The sequence below is a fragment of the Orycteropus afer genome, unplaced genomic scaffold (genome assembly GCF_000298275.1).
Source record: "Orycteropus afer afer isolate SDZICR_OR568_19922 unplaced genomic scaffold, OryAfe1.0 scaffold00014, whole genome shotgun sequence".
Taxonomy (NCBI): domain Eukaryota; kingdom Metazoa; phylum Chordata; class Mammalia; order Tubulidentata; family Orycteropodidae; genus Orycteropus; species Orycteropus afer.
In genome coordinates this window covers 9,284,561-9,308,725 of record NW_006921601.1, presented here as the reverse complement: position 1 = coordinate 9,308,725, position 24,165 = coordinate 9,284,561, and the positions used below count along the sequence as shown (strand labels likewise).

The following is a 24,165-nucleotide window of genomic DNA, read 5'->3' as shown; positions in this document are numbered from 1 at the left end:
TTGAGTTTCCCAGTTAGTTATGGACTTCCTTCAGGTTGTGGGAAAGGAGTTGCTATTTGTTTAGGGGATAGAGAGAATGCACAAATAAAAAAAAAATTCTGGGGTATGGAATATCAAATTTGCTAAAGGGCCTTGGCTTTTTATTACTGCATTATTAACTTTTAAAACTATTCCTTAATTTTTTTACTTAGTACTTTTAGCATAATTCTTTCCTAATACAGATTACTTTAGAAAATTTTCTCATCTCACCAGAGATAAGAAATCTTGTGAGAGTTCTGACACAATTACTGCCATAGAGATCTAATGTGTTACATATATCTAACAACTTTGTTCACTATAACTACATCAAAACGGGCACAAAGACAATAAAGAATAGTTATTATAATAATCCAGGAAGCTACATGAGCTTTTAGAACTAAGTGTATAACTCTTAATTCTTTCCGTAACTGAAAATTTAAATGAACTGAGAGAAAAAACAATGCTATTTCAAAGATCCTTTTTCTTATAAGTACATACATTTATGTCCTTCCCCAGAACCTTCATCTGCAGAATAGGGTTCTGCTTTGAAATACATGTACTGTGTTTCTCCCCTACTCTTGCCACTCTCATCATATTCACTATCAGTTCCAGAGTCTTCTTCTGCTGTATCCCATGTCTCTTTTTTCCCTTCATTTGCTTTAGTTCTTCTACTACTTGTGATACTCTGAGAGTCAAGTCCATTAGCCAAAGGGATCTGAGCATTATCTGCATTGCACAAAGTATCACTGCTATGACTGGAGCTAAGAATATCACTGTCAACCGAACTTGTACTCCTATCATTATTCACATCAGAGTCTGATCGTTCCTCAGATTGGAAATTTTCTGGGTCAGAAGTCTGAATATGCTGTTCAAGTTCTCTATTATCCACTGATGCTGAAGAGTCTCTCTCATTGAGAGGCGATTCAATGTTTTCAAAGTCACTTGTTTCAGTACTCTTGCTGCTGTCCCCATTATCTCCATCTTGTTGCTGCTGTAATGACAAGCTTTTGAGTTTTTCAGTGCTTTCTTCTAAAATAGCTTCCACAGATTTTAGGCTTCCTACAGCTTCTTTAACTCTTTCACAATCATCATCTCCATTACCAGAATCACCCCCAGCTTTCTGGTATGCTGTCCTTTTGGCATAAGTTCCTGGGGATTGTTCAGGTAACAAAACAAATAATCTGATTGTATTTGCATGCCGATCCAGAAGTTTCCATAAATGAGAGTCTGTAAAGGCCATCTGGTAATCCAAAGTCTCGGAACTTTCAACAAATACCTAAATAGTAAGAGTTATATTATATTACATCATTAATTTTAGTGGTATTCTCACTCATCATAAGAAAAATACTAACATCAATAGGAGATAACACTTACTAAGGTACAAAATCTAGAATGATAGAGGGTAAACTTGAAATTAGTAAAATAAAGCATTCATTGAAGATGAAATATTACATTTATATGTCTTTTAAGTCGCCATAAAACTAAGATAGAGTGGACATACATACACATCTTTCTTTACTGGGATGCCTGTTTCCACAAAGCCCTGTATTCAACATCTTGCTCTTTAGGAAATCAAAGTTTAGCATGAATATAGATAAAGGAACATGTATAAAGACACTTTAGGATGCATTACCAAAATCCAGATTGTAAAAAAATCTAACGGCCTTGTTTTTGCAACAAATACATTTTAACAAGCAAAAAAGATGTAGGGAATCTAAAGACTAAAATAGACTTGAGAGATTATAGACTTTATTTGGATCCTGTTTGAACATACAAATACTGTTTCAGGAAAATGTGAATACTAACTAGATACTGGCTAATACTAAACATCTTTTGTTAGCTTTTTGGGTATAATACTGTAATTGTGGTTATATGTTTTAAAGAGTTTTCATCTTGTAAAGATACACATTGGAATTATTTATACATGAATCTTGTATCATGCTAACAATAAGCTTTGAATAATTTGGAGGATTAAAATAAAATAAAACCCATAGCCAATTCTGACTCATAGTGACCCCACAGGACAGTGAAGAACTGCTCCATAAGGTTTCCAAAGCTGTAAATCTTTACAGAAGCACATTGCTATATCTATCTCCCATGGAGTTGAAATACCAACCTTTTGGTTAACAGTCAAGCACTTTTAACCACTGAGCCACTAGGGCTCCTAATCTGGAGGAAGTTGGTAACAAATATAGATGAAACAGTTGATAATTATAGAAGCTGGGTGATGGAGGAGGAGATATGCTGGCACAGTGGTTAAAGCATTTGGCTGCTAACCAAAAAGTTGGAGATTCAAACTCACCAGCTGCTCCAAGGAAGAAAGATGAGGCAGTCTGCTTCCATAAAGATTTACAGCCTTGAAAACCCTACGCGGCAGTTCTACTCTGTCCTATAGGACTGCTATGAGTCAGAATTGACTAGATGGCTGTGGGTTTGGGTTTGGAAGATGGATATATGAGATTTCATTACACTATTCATTCTAATTTTGTGTACATTTAAAATTTTCCATAATAGAATGAAATTTTGTTGGTTACCAGGAGTGGGAAGGAAGGTAACACTGCTAGACAAGTAGAGACAAGTATTGAGCTGGGTGAAAGGAAGGGCAACGCACCAAATGTGAGTGATTACCACGGTGGCACTGAGGAAGAGGAAGACATAAAGAGGTACATGGGAGGTACAGACAACAAAGATGAACCTTTCTGCATATACAGTGTTTCACTGTCAGTGATGGTAAACACCGATCTACAGGTGGATAGATGGGTGGACAGGCTGAACGATCAGGTATGTCTAGGCAGGGGGGAGTGTGCCTATGACCATGTATAAGGTTGGCAAACAATGTTTCTATAAGCATATTTATATGGGCTGTAAGAATGTCCAGGTATACAGTAGAGCTGACAAGGGGCAAGGCTGTGGTGACTTCTTAGTTACAGTTAGCTACCCGGAAGGAATGAGTAGTTGGACCTGTGGGCTCAGGACCATGGCTGCAGGGGACATCAAGCTCAACTGTCGTAACATACTACACAAGAACATTGTTCCACATCCTGTTTTGGTTGAGTAGCAACTGGGATCTTAAAAGCTTGCAAGTGGCCATCTAGATGCAATAATGGGTCTCTCCTCATCCAGAGCAAAGAATGAAGAAAACCAAAGATGCACAGAAACAATTAGTCCAAGGGATTGGTAGATCACATGATCCTACATATGACCATGAGACCAGAAGAACTAGATGATACCTGGCTACCACTGTCAACACTAGGAGGGTGACCCATGCAGGAGATCCTGGATAGACTAGGAGAACAATGTGGAACAAAACTCAAAACATAAAAAAAGACCAGGTTTGCTGGTCTGGTACAGCCTGCTGAGACCCTGAGACTATGGTCCCTAGCTACCCCTCAGGTCTGGAACTGAACTCATTCCTGTGGCTTCCAGGCAAGTAATAGACAGGCATATGGGCTGAACATATACATCAGGTAGAAACATCACTTGGAGCAAGCAATCACGGGAGAACCAAAGGGCAGTGTTTGCACAGGGAGACAGCTCACGGGGCAGGAGTTCATGGGAGGGAAGCTGTTGCCCTGCAATGTCATGAGACAAGCATATGTGAGCTGCTGTATGTAAAGTGAATTTGCTCTGTAAACTTTCACCCAAATCACAATAAATACTTAAATAAATAAACAAAATATTCCATAATAAAAAGTTTTAAAATATGAGCTACATATGCATAAATTTGGATATTTCAATAACATACTGGATTCTGCATAAATCATACTATTATTTAATAAATATTATAAATTGGGACCACTAGGTAACCATCTGAGGAAAAAAATAAAGTTAGATCCCTACTGCACTCTACCCTCACTAAAACAATACTATTCTGGTGTTACTTCCACACACACACTCACACATATACACATACTCACTACAAAAGCATCAAAACAAAATATAGGTGAATAAAAAAATACATGTTAGCATAGAATAATGAAACAATATTAAGGAAAGTTAAATGAAATAACAGACTGGACTACATTAAGAAGCATTTTTTGAAAAAGGTGATAAATCAAAGATGCCAAACAAGAAACTCTGGATGTGATTTATCTAGGTCAAACAATGACATTAAGAACAAGCATATATGAAAATGATTAATGATGGAATATATAATGATATGAAGAGATAAAACAAGATGACTGACATGAACTGGCTCCTCTCCAACAGAGATAAATGAGTAAGTAAAGGGAATAATGTTGGGTGAACCCAAAATTATTATTTTCTCCATACTGGGTATGTCTCTGACACTCAACAGAAAGTATTACCTTATGGGAGAAGCTTATGGACAAAATTCAGAGGATACTGTAGGTGGAAATGGTCATGCAGGTGTTATCAAATACCTAATCTGGAGCTTGAAAAAAATTGTACAGAGAGGGGGAAGAACACTCTAGGTAGGCGGTAATGCATGAACAAAGGATAAAAGGAGAAGAAGCAAGACTGATGTAAAGGACAGAAAGAAACCTGTTCTGACCCTCAGATCTGACCTGATCTGAAGAATGTGAAAACTTAAAAAGGTTATACACAGATGACACTGATTTCTGTTACTATGTAACTATCTTTCTAGTTACCTAAATCTGAACCCCTTGAGGTCATCTGGCTTTGAAGGTCAAACTTGTAAGTATGAACCAGGGCTTCGAACCAGTTCATTTGGTTTGATACCCTCCCGAGAATTTACATTTCCATCTCAGAAATACTGAAGTATAACCTAAATTTTAACAAGACACCCAAGTGATTCTTTTGTATTCTGGTGATCTCTGACAATCACCTGGGGATACTGTTGAAAGGCAGATTCTGATTCAGATTATCTGAGTAGTAAGGCAAATTTTCAGCAGGGGGTTGAACCAGAACAAACCAGTTTGACCCACTGATCTGAACTTAATTTTATTTACCATCACCAGCATAGAAAATAGTAATTAACAAAAGACATACCTTGTTACTTCTAAAAAATCCTTCAGTCTTCAGGGTTTTACTGGGCACACTGAGAAGACGTAAATCATTGTAGCAGCGTTCCAGCACTATTCTCATTGTTTCAGCAGGTAAATGGATAGCCTGTAATGAAAACAATTTAATAAAAAGTACTCTTTCAAATATAGTTCTGTTTGACTTGGAAATACGAGAAAACAAGATATTGTTGAATTCACCTTAAAAATAGCAGTGAGAAAATTAACAGAGAAATAATTTTAGTAGAGGTTTTAAAATTTTTTAAGAATATAGGAAAAAAATTAATTCCACCAATTATGCTGCAAATTAGGAGAACAAAGTATCACTTATAAGTGTAATCACTGAAACTATTTCAAATGCAAATGATTCAAAAATAAACTGATTAACTATCTGAGAGTTGATGTCAAGCCAACAGCTGTTTAACTTCTTGGCTTTTGACTGGCCCTTCAGTATTCTGTGAATAGTTAATTCTTCTACTAAATAAATTTTCTCCTTTTAAGGAGAATATTAAAAAGAAGAAAATGAGAATACGAAATTAGCAGGTAAAATTTAAAGTTATTCTAAAATTCCACATCTCTAATTTTTGGTGTCTTTTTAAAACACATGAAATGAACATTTAAAAAAACATGATTTATTACAGTGTAGAACAAAACTCAAAATCATGGGGAAAAAAAAAAAGGTGGGGTTTGCTGGTCTGATAGGGCCTGGTAGAACCCCTGAGACTATGGACCCTAGCTGCCTTTCAGGTCTGGAATGAACCTACTCCTGTAGCTGCCAGCCAAACAAAAGACAGGCATAGAAGCTGAACATTTACACTAGGTAGATACACTCCTTGGAGTGATCAATCATGGGAGAATAGAAGGGCTGTGCATGCAGAGAGAGACAGCTCAGGGGGCAGGAGTGCATGGGAGAGAGAAGGACACAGGGAAGAAGTAACTATGGGGAGGAAGTGGGAAGAGAACTGTTGTTGCATTGTGAGAAACTGCAGTCAATGTCATGAGACAACGTGTATGTGAGCTGCTGTATGGAAAATGAATTTGCTCTGTAAACTTTCACCCAAATCACAATAAAAATTAAATAAAGTCATCATAATTAAAAAATACGATTTATTTTCAATGCAATTAATATATCAATTCTTAATTAAGAATTTTTAATCTTAATCTGATTCTTAATTCTCAGCCTATTTATATTTTAAAACATATATTTATCCTTTAAAACATAAAAAAAAGATACTGAACACACGTTTGCTGGTCTGATAAAGCCTGTTGAGACCCCTGAGACTATGACCCTAGCTACCCTCAGGTCTGTAATTGAACTCACTCCTATGGCTTCCAGACAAAGAATAGACAGGCTGAACTACATACAGGCTAAACATTTACACCAGGTAGATATACTACTTGGAGCGATCAATCATGGGAGAACAGAGGGCAGTGTTTGCACAGGGAAGCAGCTGGGGGTGGGGTGGGGTGGGGACGGGAATGCATGGGAGGGAAGGACATAGGGAAGAGGTAACTACAGGGAGGAACTGGGACGAGATCTGTTCGACTGTGGGGAATTACAGTCAATGTATTGAGACAAAATGTGTATGAATGTGTATGAACTGCTATATGGAAAATGAATTTGCTCTGTAAACTTTCACCCGGGAGCTCTGGTAGTGTAGTGCCTAAGGCACTTGACTGCTAATCAGAAGGCTGATGGTTCAAACCCACCAGCCACTCCTCGGAAGGAAGATGGAGCAATCTACTTTCGTAGCAATACTGCCTTGGAAACCCAAGGAGGGGTTGCTATGAGTCAGGTCCGACTCAACAGCATATAACAACAACAACAACAAACTTTCACCCAAATCAGAATAAAAAAATAAAATTAAAATAAAACCATATTTGTGAAGGAGCTCTGGTAGCATAGTGCCTAAGGCACTTGACTGCTAGCCAGGAGGCTGGTGGTTCAAACCCACCAGCCACTCCTCGGAATGAAGGCTGGGCATTCCTACTTCCGTAGTGATAACTGCCTCGGAAACCCAAAGAGGGGTCGCTAGGAGTCGGGGCTGACTCGATGGCAAATAACAACAACAACAACAACTGCTGGTGTAGTACCTAAGGCATTTGACTGCTAACCAGAAGGCTGGCAGCTCAAACTCACCAGCCACTCCTCAGAAGAAAGGTTGGGCTATCTACTTCCGTAGTGATACCACCTCGGAAACCCAAGGAGGGGTCGCTATGAGTCAGATCTGACTCGATGACAGTGGGTTTAGTTTGGTTTTGGTTTTATTTTCTTCATCTCCAGCAAGATCAATGGTTTTGTTAGGAAAGGGCTGTCACATGTGTCTTCTGTGTTCTACCTCAGTTCTCATACTCTAAACTGAATTTTTTACATTTAACATTTGTCTTTTTAAAAATGAAACATAAAACAATCATACATATGTGATATTTACAAGCAATTTAATCATGAAGTATGACATTACATGGTTGGTTAACCAGCTATTATTTTTCTGGCAAAAATCTTACAAGGAATTTTTTAATATTATCACCACGATCACCATCATCATATATTATTATTACTACGACTACCAACACCACCACAGATTTTTATATAGTACTTCACAAATTTTCACATACAGAGGATTTACTAATTTTTATTAAAGTTCACAACAATCCTGTTAAAGAGGTATTTAAAAATTCCTTATAATGAGAGAAAAGACTATACAGTAAGGTGAATGAGACTAGAAACTGGACTCACTTCCTGACTTGCCATTAATTAGTAATTTCTACCACACCAATAATGGTTCTTTTTTTAAAATTTTATTTTTTACCTTTTTATTGTGATTTGGGTGAAAAGTTTACAGAACAAATTCACTTTCCATTCAACATTTCATACACATTTTGTTTTGTGGCACTGACTGCAAACCCCACAATGTAACACCACTCCCTTCTACTTCCTTCCTGTGTTTACCACTTCCATTTGTCCTTCTTAGCTTTATCCTTGGACAGATGATAACCTTTTGATCTCTTATGGTTGTCTGTTCTAAGGAGTGCATACTTAACTGGTGTTACTGTTCACTTTACAGGCCTTTTCATCGTGTAGCTGGAAGTTGAGCCATGCGGGTGAATTCGTTTCTAGGCCTGAAAGGTCTAAGGGCCATATTCTCAGGGGTTCCACCAGTCTCTATCAGACTAGTAGGCCTGGTCTTTTTATGATTTTGAGTTTTGTTCCACACTTTTCTTCTATCCTAGCTGGGACCTCCTATTGTGATCCCTTTCAGAGTGGTTAGCAGTGACAGCTGGGCACCCTCTGGTTCTGGTCTCAGGGTCATGGAGGCTGGGGTTCATGTGTTCCATTAGTCCTTTAGACCAATTGTTTCCTCTAATTTTAAATTTTCTTCACTCTGCTTTGCTCCAGACAGGGAAAGACTAACAGCTGCACCTTAGATGGCTGCTCACAAGCTTTTAAGACCCCAGTTGCTACTTAGTAAAGTAGGATGTAGAACACTGTCAATTAACTTGATGCCGCCCCAGACTATGGTCCTAAACCCCTAGGCCCAGTGACTCATTTCTCAAGGTGTTTGGTTATGACCAAGAGGTTTTCATAACTTTGCCCCTGTATGCTCTACATACATATCATTGATATATCTGCAGCATATGTAGAAATATCTTCTGCCAAGCCTAAATATATCTGTGGTACACCAAATATATACACATGTAAACTAGGGTTCAGAGATCCTGCAAAATTATGCCTATGTTCTTATACTCAAGTGCATTCATAGCTTCTACAAGGTTCTACAAAGCACAGATTCCCTGAAAGAGTATAATTATTTCTTTGGAGTAGACTAGTCCTTTTGTCCAATTAAATATGAAGAGTTTTCATCGTATTTTTCCAGGTCAAAAATTCGGAATGAGCCTATGTTCTTTATCACTAACTCATACCATGTGGGCAATATTTAATTTACCACCTTCCCTGTCAAATTTGCTCCTCTGCCTTACTCCTCTATTTCTGGTTACCTAAGTTTGAACCCCTGAGGTCACCTGTACTCTTGCCTTACTCCCATATTTACCAATCACAAGTCCAGAAGATTCTATTTATATAATCTCTCGCACAATCCACACCTTCTACCAGTTATATGCAATATTAATAATTCATCTGAACTATTTCAACAGCCTACTTATCTATAATCCTGACTCTTCCCTTCAATCCATTCTAGTGTTACTAGAATGACCACACTATAGCAGAACTCATATCACCACTATACTTAAAAAAAGAAAGAAAGAAATCCACTGCCTATTGCCTACACCAAACAGAACCCAAACTTTGCATTTACTGTTTAAAGCCCTCCATGAAATAAAAACTGAACTTACATTTTTAGGCCTACATGTATTTTACAATGAACCAGTCAAAATACCTAACTTGTTATGTGCCCTTGCTTCACATTTTCTTACCTCCATATCTGGCTCAATCTTTTTCTTCCATTTGAAGTATCCTTCTGTCCTAACTACTTATCTCCGAACTCTAAACATTGGCTTCTTGAAGTAGAGCCTGTATTATATTAATAACTATCACACGGTGCTTTATACATACATAGGTGACACTCAAAAATATTCACTGACTAATTTTGAAACTTACCTTTGAAATAAGTTGCTTGAATTCTGTAATTGTCTGATTTAAGTAAGCTCGAACAGTTATAGGAGCAGCTACAGATTCTGCCTTTAGATCAACAACGTGAACTTTCACCATCACTTCTGTCACATTTGAAGACATAACAACAGAATTAAAGGTTATTTTTTAAATAATGTATTTCACATGAGCAATGGATTCTTAAATGTTTCTTACAGATGACAAAGACAGCATTTTTCTAGTTACCAAGAGTATAAACATATAATACACATGTTAACAATTCTCTTTTACAATTTATAAGATATAAGCAAGCACATATAAAGATACAGAAATGAGGCTAATTAAAAAGTTCTCCTAGATATCTTTTATAAATGGTAAATAGTATTCTTCATTAATAATTATTACCTTTTAACCTATGAACCATACTTACAAAAGTCAAAATGTGATTTTAAAAAGATGTTTTTTGAATCAGTGGTACAAAATTCCCAACAAAAAAATTTCCTAGGCCAGATGGCTACACTAAGGAATTCTACCCAATTATTTAGAGAAGAATTGACACCAATACTGTTAAAACTCTTCCAAAAGATAAAGGAAGGAAGGAATACTCCCTTATTTATGAAGCGAGCATAATGTTGATAACCAAACCAGACAGAGACACTACAAGAAAACTACAGGCCAGTATCTCATGAACATAGATGTAAAAATCCTGAACAAATACTAGCAAAAAGAATCCAACAGCATATTAAAAGAGTCATTCACCATGACCAACTGGGGTTCATATCAGGTATGAAAGGATGGTTCAAAATTAGAAAATAAATCAGTGTAAAACATCACATCAGTAGAACAAAGGAAATAAACCATATGATCATGTCCATGGATGCGGAAAAAGCATTTGGTAAAATCCAACATCCCTTCTTAATGAAAAGCCTTAAGAGTATTGGAACAGAGTGGAAATTTGGAAATATGATTCAGGGTATACATAAAAAGCCAACAGCCAACACTATACTTAATAGAGAAAGACTGAGAGCTTTCCCCTTGAAATCAGGAAGTACATATGTGTACCCTATCTCACCACTTCGATTTAATATTAAAGTCCTACCCAGACCAAGAAGATAAGAAAAAGAAATAAAAGGTATCCAAACTGAAAAAGAAGTAAACTTATGTGTGGACAATATAATCCTATATACTGAAAATCCCAAAGAGACCACAAAAAAGCTAATACAGGAATTTAGTAAAGTTGCAGGGTACAAGATCAACAAACACACACCCTCTGGGTTTCTACATACCAGCAATAAGAAATCTGGAAGAGAAATTAGGGAAACAATTCCATTTACAATATCATCTAAGAGAATAAAACATCTAGGAATAAATCTAACTAGAGACACAAAGGACTTACACAATTGAAAACTATAAAACATTGCTTAAAGAGATTAAAGAAGACTTAAATAAATGGAAAGAAGTTCCATGTTCATGGATTGGAGGACTTAATTAATATGGTTAAGATATCAGTATTATCCAAAGCAATCTACAGATACAACATAATCCTGATCAAAATTCCAACAGCTTTCTTTAGACAAATAGAAAATCCAATCCTCAACTTTACATGGAATGGCAAGAGGCCTTAAATAGCTAACGCAAGGTTGAAATTAAAGAACAAAGTAGGAAGATTTACACTTTCCGATTTTAAAACATATTATACAGCTACAGTAATCAAACAGCCTCATACTGGTATAATGATAGACGAAAAGACCAATGTAATAGAATTGAGATTCTAGAAATAACCCATACATATATGGGCAAATGATTTTAACAAGGGTGTTAAGTCCATGATGGGGGAGAAGTGTCTCTTCAATAAATGGTGCTGGGGAAATTGGATTTCCACATGCAGAAATATGAAACAAGATCTATGCCTCACACCATATGCAAAAACAAATTCAAAACCGATGAAGGACATAAACATGCAAACTAAAATCATAAAATACTTAGAAGAAAAAGTATGGGCAATGCTGTCAGGCCAAGCTTTCAACAATGAATTATAACAAACACACAAATAGCAAAAGATGAAACAAATAAATGAGACTTCATAAAAATTAAAAACTTTTGTTCATCAAAAGACTTTACCAAAAAGTGAAAAGACAAGCTACTCTCTAGGGGAAAATGTTCAGAAACCTTATATCCAACAAAGATCTAATAACCAAAATAAATATAAATAGACAAATAACCCAATCATTATACGGATAAAGGACCTGCATAGATATTTCAACAAAAAAGATGTTAAAATGGCCAACAAAAACATGAAAAAATGCTCAGTGTCATTAGCTATCATAGAGATGCAAATCAAAATCACGAGGAGATACCATTTCTCCCCCACCAAATGGCTATGACAAAAAACAAAAACAAATGTTGGTGAGAATGAGGGGAAATTGGAACCCTTATCCATTGCTGGTGGAAATGAAAAATGGTACAGCCACTGGAGAAAATAATATGGTGATTCCGCAAAAAATTAAAAATATAACTATCATGTTGTCACGTGCCCTGAGTCGGCCCCGACTCATAGCGACCCCTCTTTGGGTTTCCGAGGCAGTATCACTATGTTAGTAGATTGCTCAACCTTCCTTCCGAGGAGTTGCTGGTGGCTTTGAACTGCCAGCCTTCTGGTTAGCAGTCAAGTGCCTTAGGCACTATGCTACCAGAGCTCCTATATGACCCAGCAATTCCACTCTTAGGTATATACCCAAACAACCTGAAAGCAGTGACTCAAAAAGAGACTTGTACACAAATGTTCACTGCAACACTATTCACAATAGCCAAAAGGTAGAAATATTTAAATGTCAATCAATAGATGAATTGGTAACACAATGTACTACATAAACACAATGGAATACTACTCAGCCAGCAGGATAAATAGTTTTAATACATGCTATAATATGGATGAAGCTGGAAGACATGATGCTGAGCGTAATACGAATGGGCAAGAGCTGCCTCCTTAAAGTAGAGAAGACCTAAATGACATAGATGGAATAAAGCTTTTGGGACCTTCATTTGCTGATGTGGCAAGACTCAAAATCAGAAGAAACTGCTGGAAACATCCATAAATAATCAGAATGTGGAATAAGAATCTAGAAAAACTGTACATCATAAAAAATGAAATGGAATGCATAAAGATCAATATCCTAGGCATTAGTTAGCTGACATGGACTGGTATAGGCCATTTTGAATTGGACAATCATATGGTCTACTATGGCAGAAATGACAAATTGAAGAAATAAGCTTAACACAAAAAGATAAATATTGTATTGACTTCACTTACATAAAAAGACAAGAAAAGGAAAATGCATAGAGACAAAGTTTATCAGTGGTTAACAAAGGCAAAAGGGAAGGGGAAAAGGTGGGGTAATGGTGATGGAAAAATCACATCGATTAAGGGCAGTGTTGCACAGCCTGTTGTGCAACTACTGTCAGTAAGTTGTATACCTGTAAAATGAATCGGCAACTCTTAAGTGATAATATGTTTACAACAATGACCAAAAAAAAAAAAAGAGGAGAAGGCTAAGGTTGCTTATGTACAACAAAAACCTTATGGGATTTGGTTCTCGGTTTGGATGTCACAGTTATGGGACATATAATTGAAACACCAATAGTCCTTTTATTCTACCACCTAGATTGTTGTGTAGTGCCTGGGGTGTTAAAGTTTAAGAGTGGCCATTCAAGGCACAATAATTGATCTCTATTCACCTGGAGCATTAGAAGAAGAAGGAGAATAGGAACAGAAGGAAGATATGGAATATGTGACTAACTGCCTCCATGAACAACTGCCTTTTATGCCAGGAGCCCCGAAGAATTGCAGAGCACCTCGCTACCATAAGTGAACATTCTCATCAAAGAACCTAAAGAATCCTGACCTAAAGAGGGGAAATGTGGAGCCATATTTCAAATTCTCATGGACTCTACACTTCCTGAAGCCATGAAGGTTGGACGAATTCCTGAAAACTATTGCCCTGAGAGAGTCTTTAAAACCTTAAGGCAAAAATGTCCCATGAAGTCTTCTTAAAACCAAACAATAGTTAAGGTTAAGTAGAAAAAAATTCCTGGCATAGTAGACTGGTCTAGTATGCAGGAAATGACAAACTGAAGAGGAATGGCATTGTATTGTCAAAAAGAATGTTTCAAAATCTATCCTGAAGTACAATGGATAACGTCCATACGCCTACAAAGAAGTTAATACTGCTATTCGAATTTATGCACCGACCACTAAAGCCAAAGATGAAGAAGCTGAAGATTTTTACTAACTTCTGTAGTCTAAAATTGACCAAACATGCAATCAAGATGCACTGATTATTACTGGTGACTTGAATATTAAAGGTAGAAGCAAAGAATCATCATCCGTAGTTGTAAAAAATGGCCTTGGTCACAGAAATGAAGCCAGAGATGGTATGACAGAATTTTGCAAGACCAACAACTCAGTCATTACAAATACCTTTCCCTAACAACATAAACAGCAGTTAACACATGGACCTCACCAGATGGAATACATTGGATTCAGATTGACTACATCTGCAGAAAGAGGCAATGGAAAAGCTCAGTATCTTCAGCTAAAACAAAGCCAGGAGCTGACTGGAACAGACCATCAACTGCTCATATGCAAGTTTAAGATGAAGCTAAAGACAATAAAACAGGTCCACAAGAGCCAAAATACAACCTTGATAATAATTCACCTGAGTTTAGAGACCATCTGAAGAACAGATTTGATACACTCAACACCAATGACAGAAGACCAGGCAAGCTGTGGGATGACATCAAGAACATCATATGAGGAAAAATAAAATGGTCATTAAAAAGACGCAAGGAAGAAAAGGCCAAAATGGATGTCAGAAGAGACTCTGAAACTTGCTCTTAAATGGAGACTATCTAAAGTGAATGGAAGAAATGATGAAACAAAAGAGTTGAACAGAAGTTTACACAGGGTGGCTAGAGAGGACAAAGCAAAAAATTATAATGAAATGTGCAAAGGCCTGGAGTTAGAAAGCCAAAAGGCAAGAACACACTTGGCATTTCTCAAGCTGAAAGAATTGAAGTTCGAGTTACAATATTGAAGGATTCTATGGGCCAAACACTGAATGATGTAGAAAGCATTAAAAGAAGATGGAAGGAATACAGAGTCACTGTAGCAAAAACAATTGGCCGATGATCAAACATTTCAGGAAGTAACACATGATCAAGAATTGATGATACTGAAGGAAGAAGTCAAAGCTGAACTAAAGGAACTGGCAAAAAAAAAAAAAAAAAAAAAAACAAGGCTCCAGGAATTGACGGAATAGCCATTGGGATGCTTCAAGAAACAGATGTAACACTGGAAGTGCTTACTCATTTATACCAAGAAATGTGGAAGACAGCTTCTTGGCCAAGTGACTGTAAGAGATTGGTATTTGTGCCCATTCCAAAGGAAGGTGATCCAACAAAATGTGGAAAATACCGAACTGTATCATTAATGTCACATGCAAGTAAAATTTTATTGAAGATAATTAAAAAACTGTTTCAGTATATATTGACAGGGAACTTCCAGAAATTCAAGCTGAATTCAGAAGAGAATGTGGAATAAGGGATATCATTGCTGATGTCAGATACATCTTGGCTGAAAGCAAAGAATACCAGAAAGATGTTTACCTTTGTTTTACTGACTATGCAAAGGCATTTGACTGTGTGGATCATAAAAAATTATAGATAACATTCCAAAGAATGGGAATTCCAGAACACTTAATTATGCTTATGAGGAACCTGTACATAGACCAATAGGCTACTGTTTGAATGGAACAAGGGGATACTGCATGGCTTAAAATCAGGAAGGGTGTGCGTCAGGATTGTATCCATTCACCATACTTAAGAAAAAAGAATCAGGATTGGAGGAAGACTCATTAACAACCTGTGATGTGCAGATGACACAACCTTGCTTGCTGAAAGTGAAGATGACCTGAAGCACTTACTGATGAAGATCAAAGAGCACAGTCTACAGTATGCATTAAACCTCAACATAAAAAAAAATGAAAATCCTCACAACTGAACCAATAAGAAGCATCACAATAAATGGAGAAAAGATTGAATTTGTCAGGGATTTCATTTTACTTGGATTCACAATCAACATCCATGGAGACAGCAGTCAAGAAATCAGAAGTCATATTGCACTGGGCAATTCTGTTGCAAAAGACCTCTTTAAAGCATCAAAGAGCAAAGATGTCACATTGCAAGAAGTGACCACTTCCTGGAAAAGGATCATGCTTGGTAAAGCAGAGGGTCACAGAAAAAGAGGAAAACCCTCAACAAGATGGATTGACATAGAGTCTGCTATGATGGACTCAAATATAGAAAGGATTGTGAGGATAGTGCAGGATCAGCCAGTATTTCATTATGCTGTACATAAAGTTGCTGAATCAGAAAAGAGTTGCCAGCACCTAGCAACAAGTAAAAAAAATGTCTGCCTTGAGCCTTATGCTCTTTTAAGATCTATCTATATGGGATCAAAGTGATAACAACAACTTGAAAGATGAGGGAAGAACCTTACAGGGCAGTGAGTTTATGTTAAAGGGGTAGAAACAACTCAGAAAGGAGATTGAGAATGGTCACACAACTGGAAGAACTTACTCAGTGACATTAAATGGTATATGCCACCACACATCAGTCAGTTTGTCATACTGTGGTGGCTTGCATGTTGCAATGTTTACTCACAGTGGATGAGTTTCAGTAGAGCTTCCAGACTAAGACAGACAAGGAAGGATACAGTGATCTATCAAAAAAAAAAAAAAAAAAACTGGCCAGTGACAATCTTATGAACAGCAGCAAAACACTGTTTGATATATTGATAGAAGATCAAGTTGGAAGGCATTCAAAATATGACTGGGAAAGAACTGTCTCCTAACAGTAGAGTTGACCTTAAAGATGTGGCCAGTGTAAACCTTTTGAGACCTTCATGTGCTAATGTGGCAATACTCAAAATGAGAAGAAACTGTTACAAACATCCAAAATAATCAGAATATGAAATGTATAAAGTATGAATCTAGAAGTTGTCAAAGATGAAACGGAATGCATAAAAGATCGATATCCTAAGCATTAGTGAGGTGCAATAAACGGGTAGTGGCCAAGTCCCCATTTTGAATAGGACAATCATATGGTCTACCATGCTGGAGATGACAAACTGAAGATGAATGGCATGGCATTCACAGTCAAACAGACATTTCAAGATCTATCTTGAAGCACAATGCTACTAGTGATAGGCTAATATCCACAGACCCAAAAGGAAGACCAGTTAATACAATTATCATGAAAATTTATGCACCAACCACTTATGCCAAAGATGAAGAAATTGAGGATTTTTACTAACTTCTGCTGTCTGAAACTGCTCTAACATGGAATCAAGATGCACTGGTAATTACTAGTAATTGAAATGCCAAAGCTGGAAGCAAAGCACTGATGGTCAGAAAACATGGTCTTGGTGATAGATAATGCCAGCAAACAGATGATATTTTCTAAGAGCAGAGACTTATTAATTGCAAATACCATTTTTCAACAACATAAATGATGACCATACATGTAGAATGTGCTGAATGGGATACACAGAAATTAAACAGACTACATCTGTGGAAAGAGCTGATGGAGAAGCCCAATATCATCAATCAGAACAAGGCCAGGGGCAACTGGAACAGACCATTAACTATTAACTGCTCATATGCAAGTTCAAGTTGAAGCTGAAGAAAATTAAAACAAGTCCACAGGAGCCAAAGTATGACCTTAAGCATATTCCACCAAAATTGAGAGACCATTTCAAGAACAAATTTGACAAACTTAATACAATATCTGAAGACTAAATGAGTTGTAAAACTCTGGTTAGCAATCAAATGGCTTAGGCACTATACCATCAGAGCTCCTAAATGAATTGTAGGATGACATAAAGGACATAAAACATGAAGAAAGCAAAAGGTCACTAAAAACACACGAAAGAAAAGACTAAATTGGATGTCTGAAACTTGCTCTTGAATGGAGAGTAGCTAAAGCAAATGGAAGAAATGATGAAGTAAAAGAGCTAAACAGAAGATTTCAAAGGGTAGCTTGAGAAGACAAACTAAAAAGTATCACAATGAAATGTAGAAAGACCTGTACAAAGTTAGTAAACCAACAGGGAAGGACACACACAGTATTTCTTAAGCCGAAAGAACTGAAGAAAAAATTCAAGCCTTCAGTTACAGTACTGAAGAATCCTATCGGCAAAATATTGAATGATGCAGGAAACATTAAAAGAAGAAAGAAGAAATGTATAGAGTCACAGCACCAAAAAGAAGTGGTCAACTTTCAACCATTTAAAAAATCAAACCTAACCCACTGTCATCAAGTTGATTCCAACATACAAAAACCCTATAGGACAGAGCAGAACTGCCCCACAGGATTTCCAAGGTTGTAAATTTTTACAGAAGCAGACTGGCTCATCTTTCTCCCGCAGGGCAGCTGGTGGGTTCAAACGACCAACCATTTGGTTGGCAGCTGAGTACATTAACCACAGTGTCACCAGAATGTCTTTCAATCACTTCAGGAGATAGGATTTGCTCATGAACTGATGGTAATGAAGGGAGAAGTCCAAACTACACTGAAGGCATTGGTGAAACATGTTCCAGGAATTGACAGGTTATAGCAATTGAGATATTTTAACAGATGGATATAACGCTAAAAACGTTCACTCATCTATGCCAAGAAATTTGGAAGACAGTTATCTGGCAAATCTACTGAAAGAGATCTGTACTTGTGACCATTTTAGAGAAAGGTGATATAACAGAATACGGAAATTATCAAACAATATTATCAATGTGCAAAAAACAAAACAAAACAAAACAAAAAACCAAACTCACTGCCGCAGAGTCCTATCCGACTTATAGCGACCCCAACTTGGATTTCCAAGGCAGTATCTCCACGGAAGTAGACTGCCCATTCTTCCTTCCAAGGAGTGACTGGTGGGTTTGAACTGCCAGCCTTCTGGTTAGCAGGCAAATGCCTTATTAATATCACATGCAAATAAAGTTTTGCTGAAGATAATTCAAAAACTGTAGCAGTACATCAACAGGTACTGCCAGAAATTCAACCTGGATTCAGGAGAACGTGGAACGAGGGATATCAATGCTGAGATCAGATGGATCTTGGCTGAAAGCAGAGTATACTACAAAGATGTTTACCTGTTTGTTTAATTAACTATGCAAAGGCATTCAACTGTGTGCATCATAACAAACTGTGGACAGTATTTAGAAGAATGGAAATTATAGAACACCTCATTGTGTTCCTGTGGAACCTGCACATAGACCAAGAGGTAGTTGTTTGAACGAAACAAGGGGATACTGTATGCTTTAAATCAGGAAAGGTGTGCAACATGATTGTATTTTTTCACCATCCTTATTCAATCTGCATGTTGAGCACATAATCTGAGAAGCTGAACTATATGACAAAGAATGCAGCATCAGGATTGGAGGCAGACTCATCAACAATGTGCAATATGTAGATGACACACTCTTGTTTGCTGAAAGTAAAGAAGACTTGAAGCATTTAATGATATCAAAGACTATAGTCTTCAGTATGGATCATACTGTAACATGAAGAAAACAAAAATCCTCACTAATAGCCTAATAAGCAATATCATGATAAACAGAAAAGATTAAACGTGTCAAGGATTTCATTTTACTTGGATCTACAATCAACACCCATGGAAGCAGCAGTCAAAGAATCAAATGACATACTGCATTGGGCAAATCTGGTGCAAAAAAACCTCTTTAAATTGTTAAGATGCAAAGATGTCACTTTGAGGACTAAGGCATGGCTAACTTAAGTCATGGAATTTTCAACTGCATTACATGAATGTGAAAGATGGATAGTGAATGAGGAAGACTGAAGAACCGATGCCGCTGAACTATGATGTTGGCAGGGAATCTTGAATACCAGAAGAATGAACAAAGCTGTCCTAGAAGAAGTATAGTCAGAATGTTCTTTGAAGTGACGATCCTGAGACTTCATCTCATGTTCTTTGGACATGTTATCAAGGAAGGAACATCCAAGATATTTCCAAGAGAAGGACATCTTGTTTGGCAAACTAGAGGATCAGTGAAAAAGAAGATGACTGTCAACGAGATGGAATGATACAGTGGCTACAACAATGAGCTCAAACATAGCAATGACTGCAAGGATGGCACAGGACTGGGCAGAGTTTGGCTCTGTTATACACAGGTTTGCTATGAGTTGGAACCAACTCAGTGGCACCTAACAACAACAACAAATGGTACATGCAGAAACTACTGAACTCATGTATACTTTGCTGTATATATATCCTCAAAAAAAAAAAAAAAAAAAAGTAAAGGAAAAAACAATTTATTTTCTTATAAAACTTTACATCACTGTAACATTTCCATGTTAAAAATATAAATCCTAAGTTCCAAAATACAAATCAAAACCTTAAATATAAGTAACTGTTCCTGCTGTTGGTAATTACTGTTGAAATGGCTCACTGTAACCTCATGTACAACAGAATGAGACACTACCCAGTCATGTGCCATCCTCATGGTCTTTGCTATGCTTGAGCCCTTATCACTGCAGCCACTGTCAATTCATCTCATTGAGGATCTTCCCCTTTTTCGCTAACCTTCTACTTTACCAAGCATGGTATCATTCTCCAGGGACTGGTCCCTACTGGTAACATGACCAAGGTATGAGAGACAAAATTTGGCCATTCTCCCTTCCAAGGAGCATTCTGGCTGCACTTCTTTCAAGACACATTAGTTTGTTCTCTCAGTAGTCTATGGTAATTTCAATATTCTTCGCCAACACCACAATTAAAAGGCATCAATTCTTTCTTAGTCTTCCCTGTACATTGTCCAACCTTCACATGCATATGAGGCCACCGAAAATACATTATTTTAGGTCAGGTACAGGTTAGTCTTCAGAGTGATATCTTTACTCTTTAAAGAGTTCTTTTGTAGTAAATTTCCCCAACGTAATATGTCATCTGATTTCTTGACTTGCTGCTTCTGTGGGCATTGATTATGGATCCAAGTGAAAATAAATCTTTGACACTTACAATCTTTTCTCCATTAATGGTGATGTTGCTTATTGGTTCATTTGTGAGGATTTGTTTTCTTTATGTTGAGGTGTAATCCAAACTGAAGGCTGTAGCCTTTGATCTTCATCAGTAAGTGCTATGTGTCTTGTTCACTTTCAGCAAGCAAGGTTGTGTCATCTACATATCGCACGCTGTTAATGAGTCTTCCTCCAATCCTAAAACCACACTCTTCTTCATACACTCCAGCTTCTCAAATTATTTGCTCAGCATACAGACTGAGTAAGTATGATGAAAGGATAAACTCAGACACACACCTTTCCTGATTTTAAACCATGCTGTATCCCCTTGCCCTGTTCTCATAAATAACTAGAAACCACAAAACAAATACTAAAGGGGCCTAGGCACCCCTACTTGCTTTTGAACAAACTTAAACCATTCAAGCAGTGTTTAATAATCAAAGACTTGCTCTTCTCATAATATCCTGTACATCCCACAGAAAATTCTACTGCACAAAACTGTTCAGATTTACATACTTATTCGTTCACTTGCATCTACTATATTATAATTCAATTCCATTTTCTCGTCTTCTGTTTCCAGGAGATCATGTATAACTAAACTTTCAGTCTCCAGAAAAATAAATGATCTTCAAACTTTACAGTTAATAAGGCATTCAATCTCATACACAGTTATTCTCCAGCTTAACTGTTTCAACCTCTTGTATGTTGCTAATCTAAATCTGACAAAATCCTCTGTTAAGATCTTGACATTATTGAGCAATAGGATGACTTTATTAAATCTTAGAATATCCATTTATTTAAAGTTTTTATTGTGATTTGTGTGGAAGCTTATACAGCAAATTAGTTTTCCATTCAACAACTGATAGGCATTTTATTCCACATCATCAATTGCAATCCCCTCAAAGTAATATCACTCACTCCACTTCCTCCCTGTGTTTCTTTTTTCTTTCCTAACCCTTTCTGCCTTCTGAACTTTGTACTTGGGCAAATGCTGCCCTTTTGATTTCGAATGGTTGATTGTTCTAAGGAGTGCATACCTCCCTAGTGTTACTGTTCACCTTGTAGACCTGTCTGTCATTTGGCAGAAAATTGAGCCACAAGGTTGGTTCAGTTCTAGGTCCGCAAAGTGACTAAGTACCATAGTCTTGGGGATTCCACCAGTGTCCATCCAAACAGTAAGTCTGGTCTTTATGATTTTGAGTTTTGTTCCACAATTTTCTCCCAATCTATCCAGGACCTTCTAATGTGACGTCTTTCAGAGCAGTCAGCAATGATAGCCAAGTACCATCCAGTTCTGGTCCTAGGGTGGTGGAGGTGAGGTTTGAATGGTCCATTAGTCCTTTGTACTAACTCCTTCTGTGTCTTTTATTTTCTTCACTCATCTTTCCTCTGGAGGTGGAGAGACCAATAGCTGCACCTCAGGTGGCCACTTACAAGCTTTTAAGACTTCCCCCCAAAGTAGGATGCAGAGTATTTTCTTTGCTTTGACAACTGACCTTGTTGTCCTCTGAGACTATGATCCTGACTCAGCTCCCAGGCCCAGTGACTCATTCCCTCAAGGTTTTTGGTTATGGGTAGGAAGATGTCATAAATTTTCCCCATATTATATTCATGGATGTATTTGCTGCACATATTTTTGAGTACAGTCCTGAGAACACCCAGGACAACAAAAGTGGCAGGATCCATGTAAGGGGCCGGGAGACAGGACCCACCCCCAGAGGCAGGAAAGGGAGGGAACTCTGGGGATGACAAAGCAGCAGGATCCAGGTAGGAATTAGGTAAGGGGAGGGTAGAGAGCTAAGGGAGACAAACTTGTCTGTCAGTTTGTCATACTGTGGTGGCTTGCGCATTGCTGTGAGTTGAGGCTGTGCCACCAGTGTGTCAAATGTCAGCAGGGTTGCACATAGTGCACAGGTCTCAATGCAGCTTACAGACTGAGACAGACTATGAAGAAGGAAGAGGCCATCCACTTCTCAAAGAACTGGCCAGGGAAAATCTTATGAATAGCAGAGAAACACTGTCCAATACATTACTGGGCAATTTTACAAATAGCCTGGAATCACTGTCCAATACAGTCCAAGAAGATGAGCCCCTTAGGTCCGAAGACACTCAAAATACGACTGGGAAAGAGCTGCTTCATCAAAGCAGAACCAACTTTAATGATATTGATAAAGGAAGACTTTCAGGACCTCCATTTGCTGATGTGGCACAACTCAAATTGAAGAGAAACAGTTGCAAACGTCTATTAATAATCGGACCATGGAATGTACAAAGTATGAATCTAGGAAAACCGGAAGTTGTCAAAAATGAAATGGAATGCCTAAAGACTGATATCCTAGGCATTAGTGAGCTGAAATAGACTGGTTTTGGCCATTTTGAATCAGACAACCATATCATCTACTATGCCAGATATGACAATTTGAAGAAGAATGGCATGGCATTCATCATTGCAAAGGATGTTTCAAGATCTGTCCTGAAGTACAATGTTGTCAGTGATAGGATAGTATCCATATGCCTACAAGGAAGACCAGCTAATAATATTACTATCATTCAGATTTACGAACCAACCACCAAAGCCAAAGATGAGGAAATTGAAGACTTTTATCAACTTCTGCAGTCTAAAACTGACCAAACATGCAATCAAGATGTGAGTATTATCACTGGTGACTGGAATGTAAAAGTAGGAAACAAAGAAGGATCACCGGTACTTGGAAAATTTGGCCTTGATGACGGAAATAATGCTGGAGATCGCATGAGAGAATTTTGCAAGACCAACGACTTATCACTGCAAATACCTTTTTTGAACACCACAAACAGCAGCTATGCACATGGACTTCACCAGATGGAGTACACAGGAATCAGACTGACTACATTGGCGGTAAGAGGCCATGGAAAAGCTCAGTATCTTCAGCCAAAACAAGGGCAGGAGCTGATTGTGGAACAGACCATCAACTGCTCATATGCAAGTTCAACTTGAAGTTGAAGACAATTAAAACAAGTTCATGAGAGCCAAAATGTGACCTTGAATATATCCCTCCTAATTTAGAGACCATCCAAAGAACAGATTTGACGCACTGAAAACCAGTGACCAAAAACCAGAAGAACTGTGGGATGACATCAAGAACATCATCCATGAAGAAAGCAAGAGGTCATTAAAAAGATGAGAAAGAAAGAAAAGACCAAAATGGATGTCAAAAGAGACTCTGAAAACTGCCCTTGAGCACAGAGTAGCTAAAGCAAATGGAAGAAATGACAAGATAAAAGAGCTGAACAGAAGATTTTAAAGAGCAGCTCGAGACAAAGCCAATTACTATAATGAAATGTGCAAGGAACTGGAGTTAGAAAACTAAAAAGGAAGAACACACTCAGCATTTCTCAACCTGAAAGAACTGAGGAAAAAATTTAAGCCTTGAGTTGTAATATTCAAAGATTCTATGGGCAAAATATTGAATGATGCAGGAAACA

General features: G+C 37.5%; 1 protein-coding gene across 1 annotated transcript in view; it reads right to left on the bottom strand.

Annotated features, from left to right (window-relative positions):
• The window catches only part of USP47 (ubiquitin specific peptidase 47), a 133,820-nt gene that overhangs the window by 14,627 nt on the left and 95,028 nt on the right, over positions 1–24,165 (bottom strand). The window contains exons 18-20 of the mRNA XM_042782906.1: positions 9,616–9,731; positions 4,990–5,109; positions 517–1,294 (exon numbers count right to left, since the gene is read on the bottom strand). Coding sequence (XP_042638840.1) covers positions 517–1,294; positions 4,990–5,109; positions 9,616–9,731 — 1,014 coding nt within the window. The remainder of the gene's footprint in view (positions 1–516; positions 1,295–4,989; positions 5,110–9,615; positions 9,732–24,165) is intronic.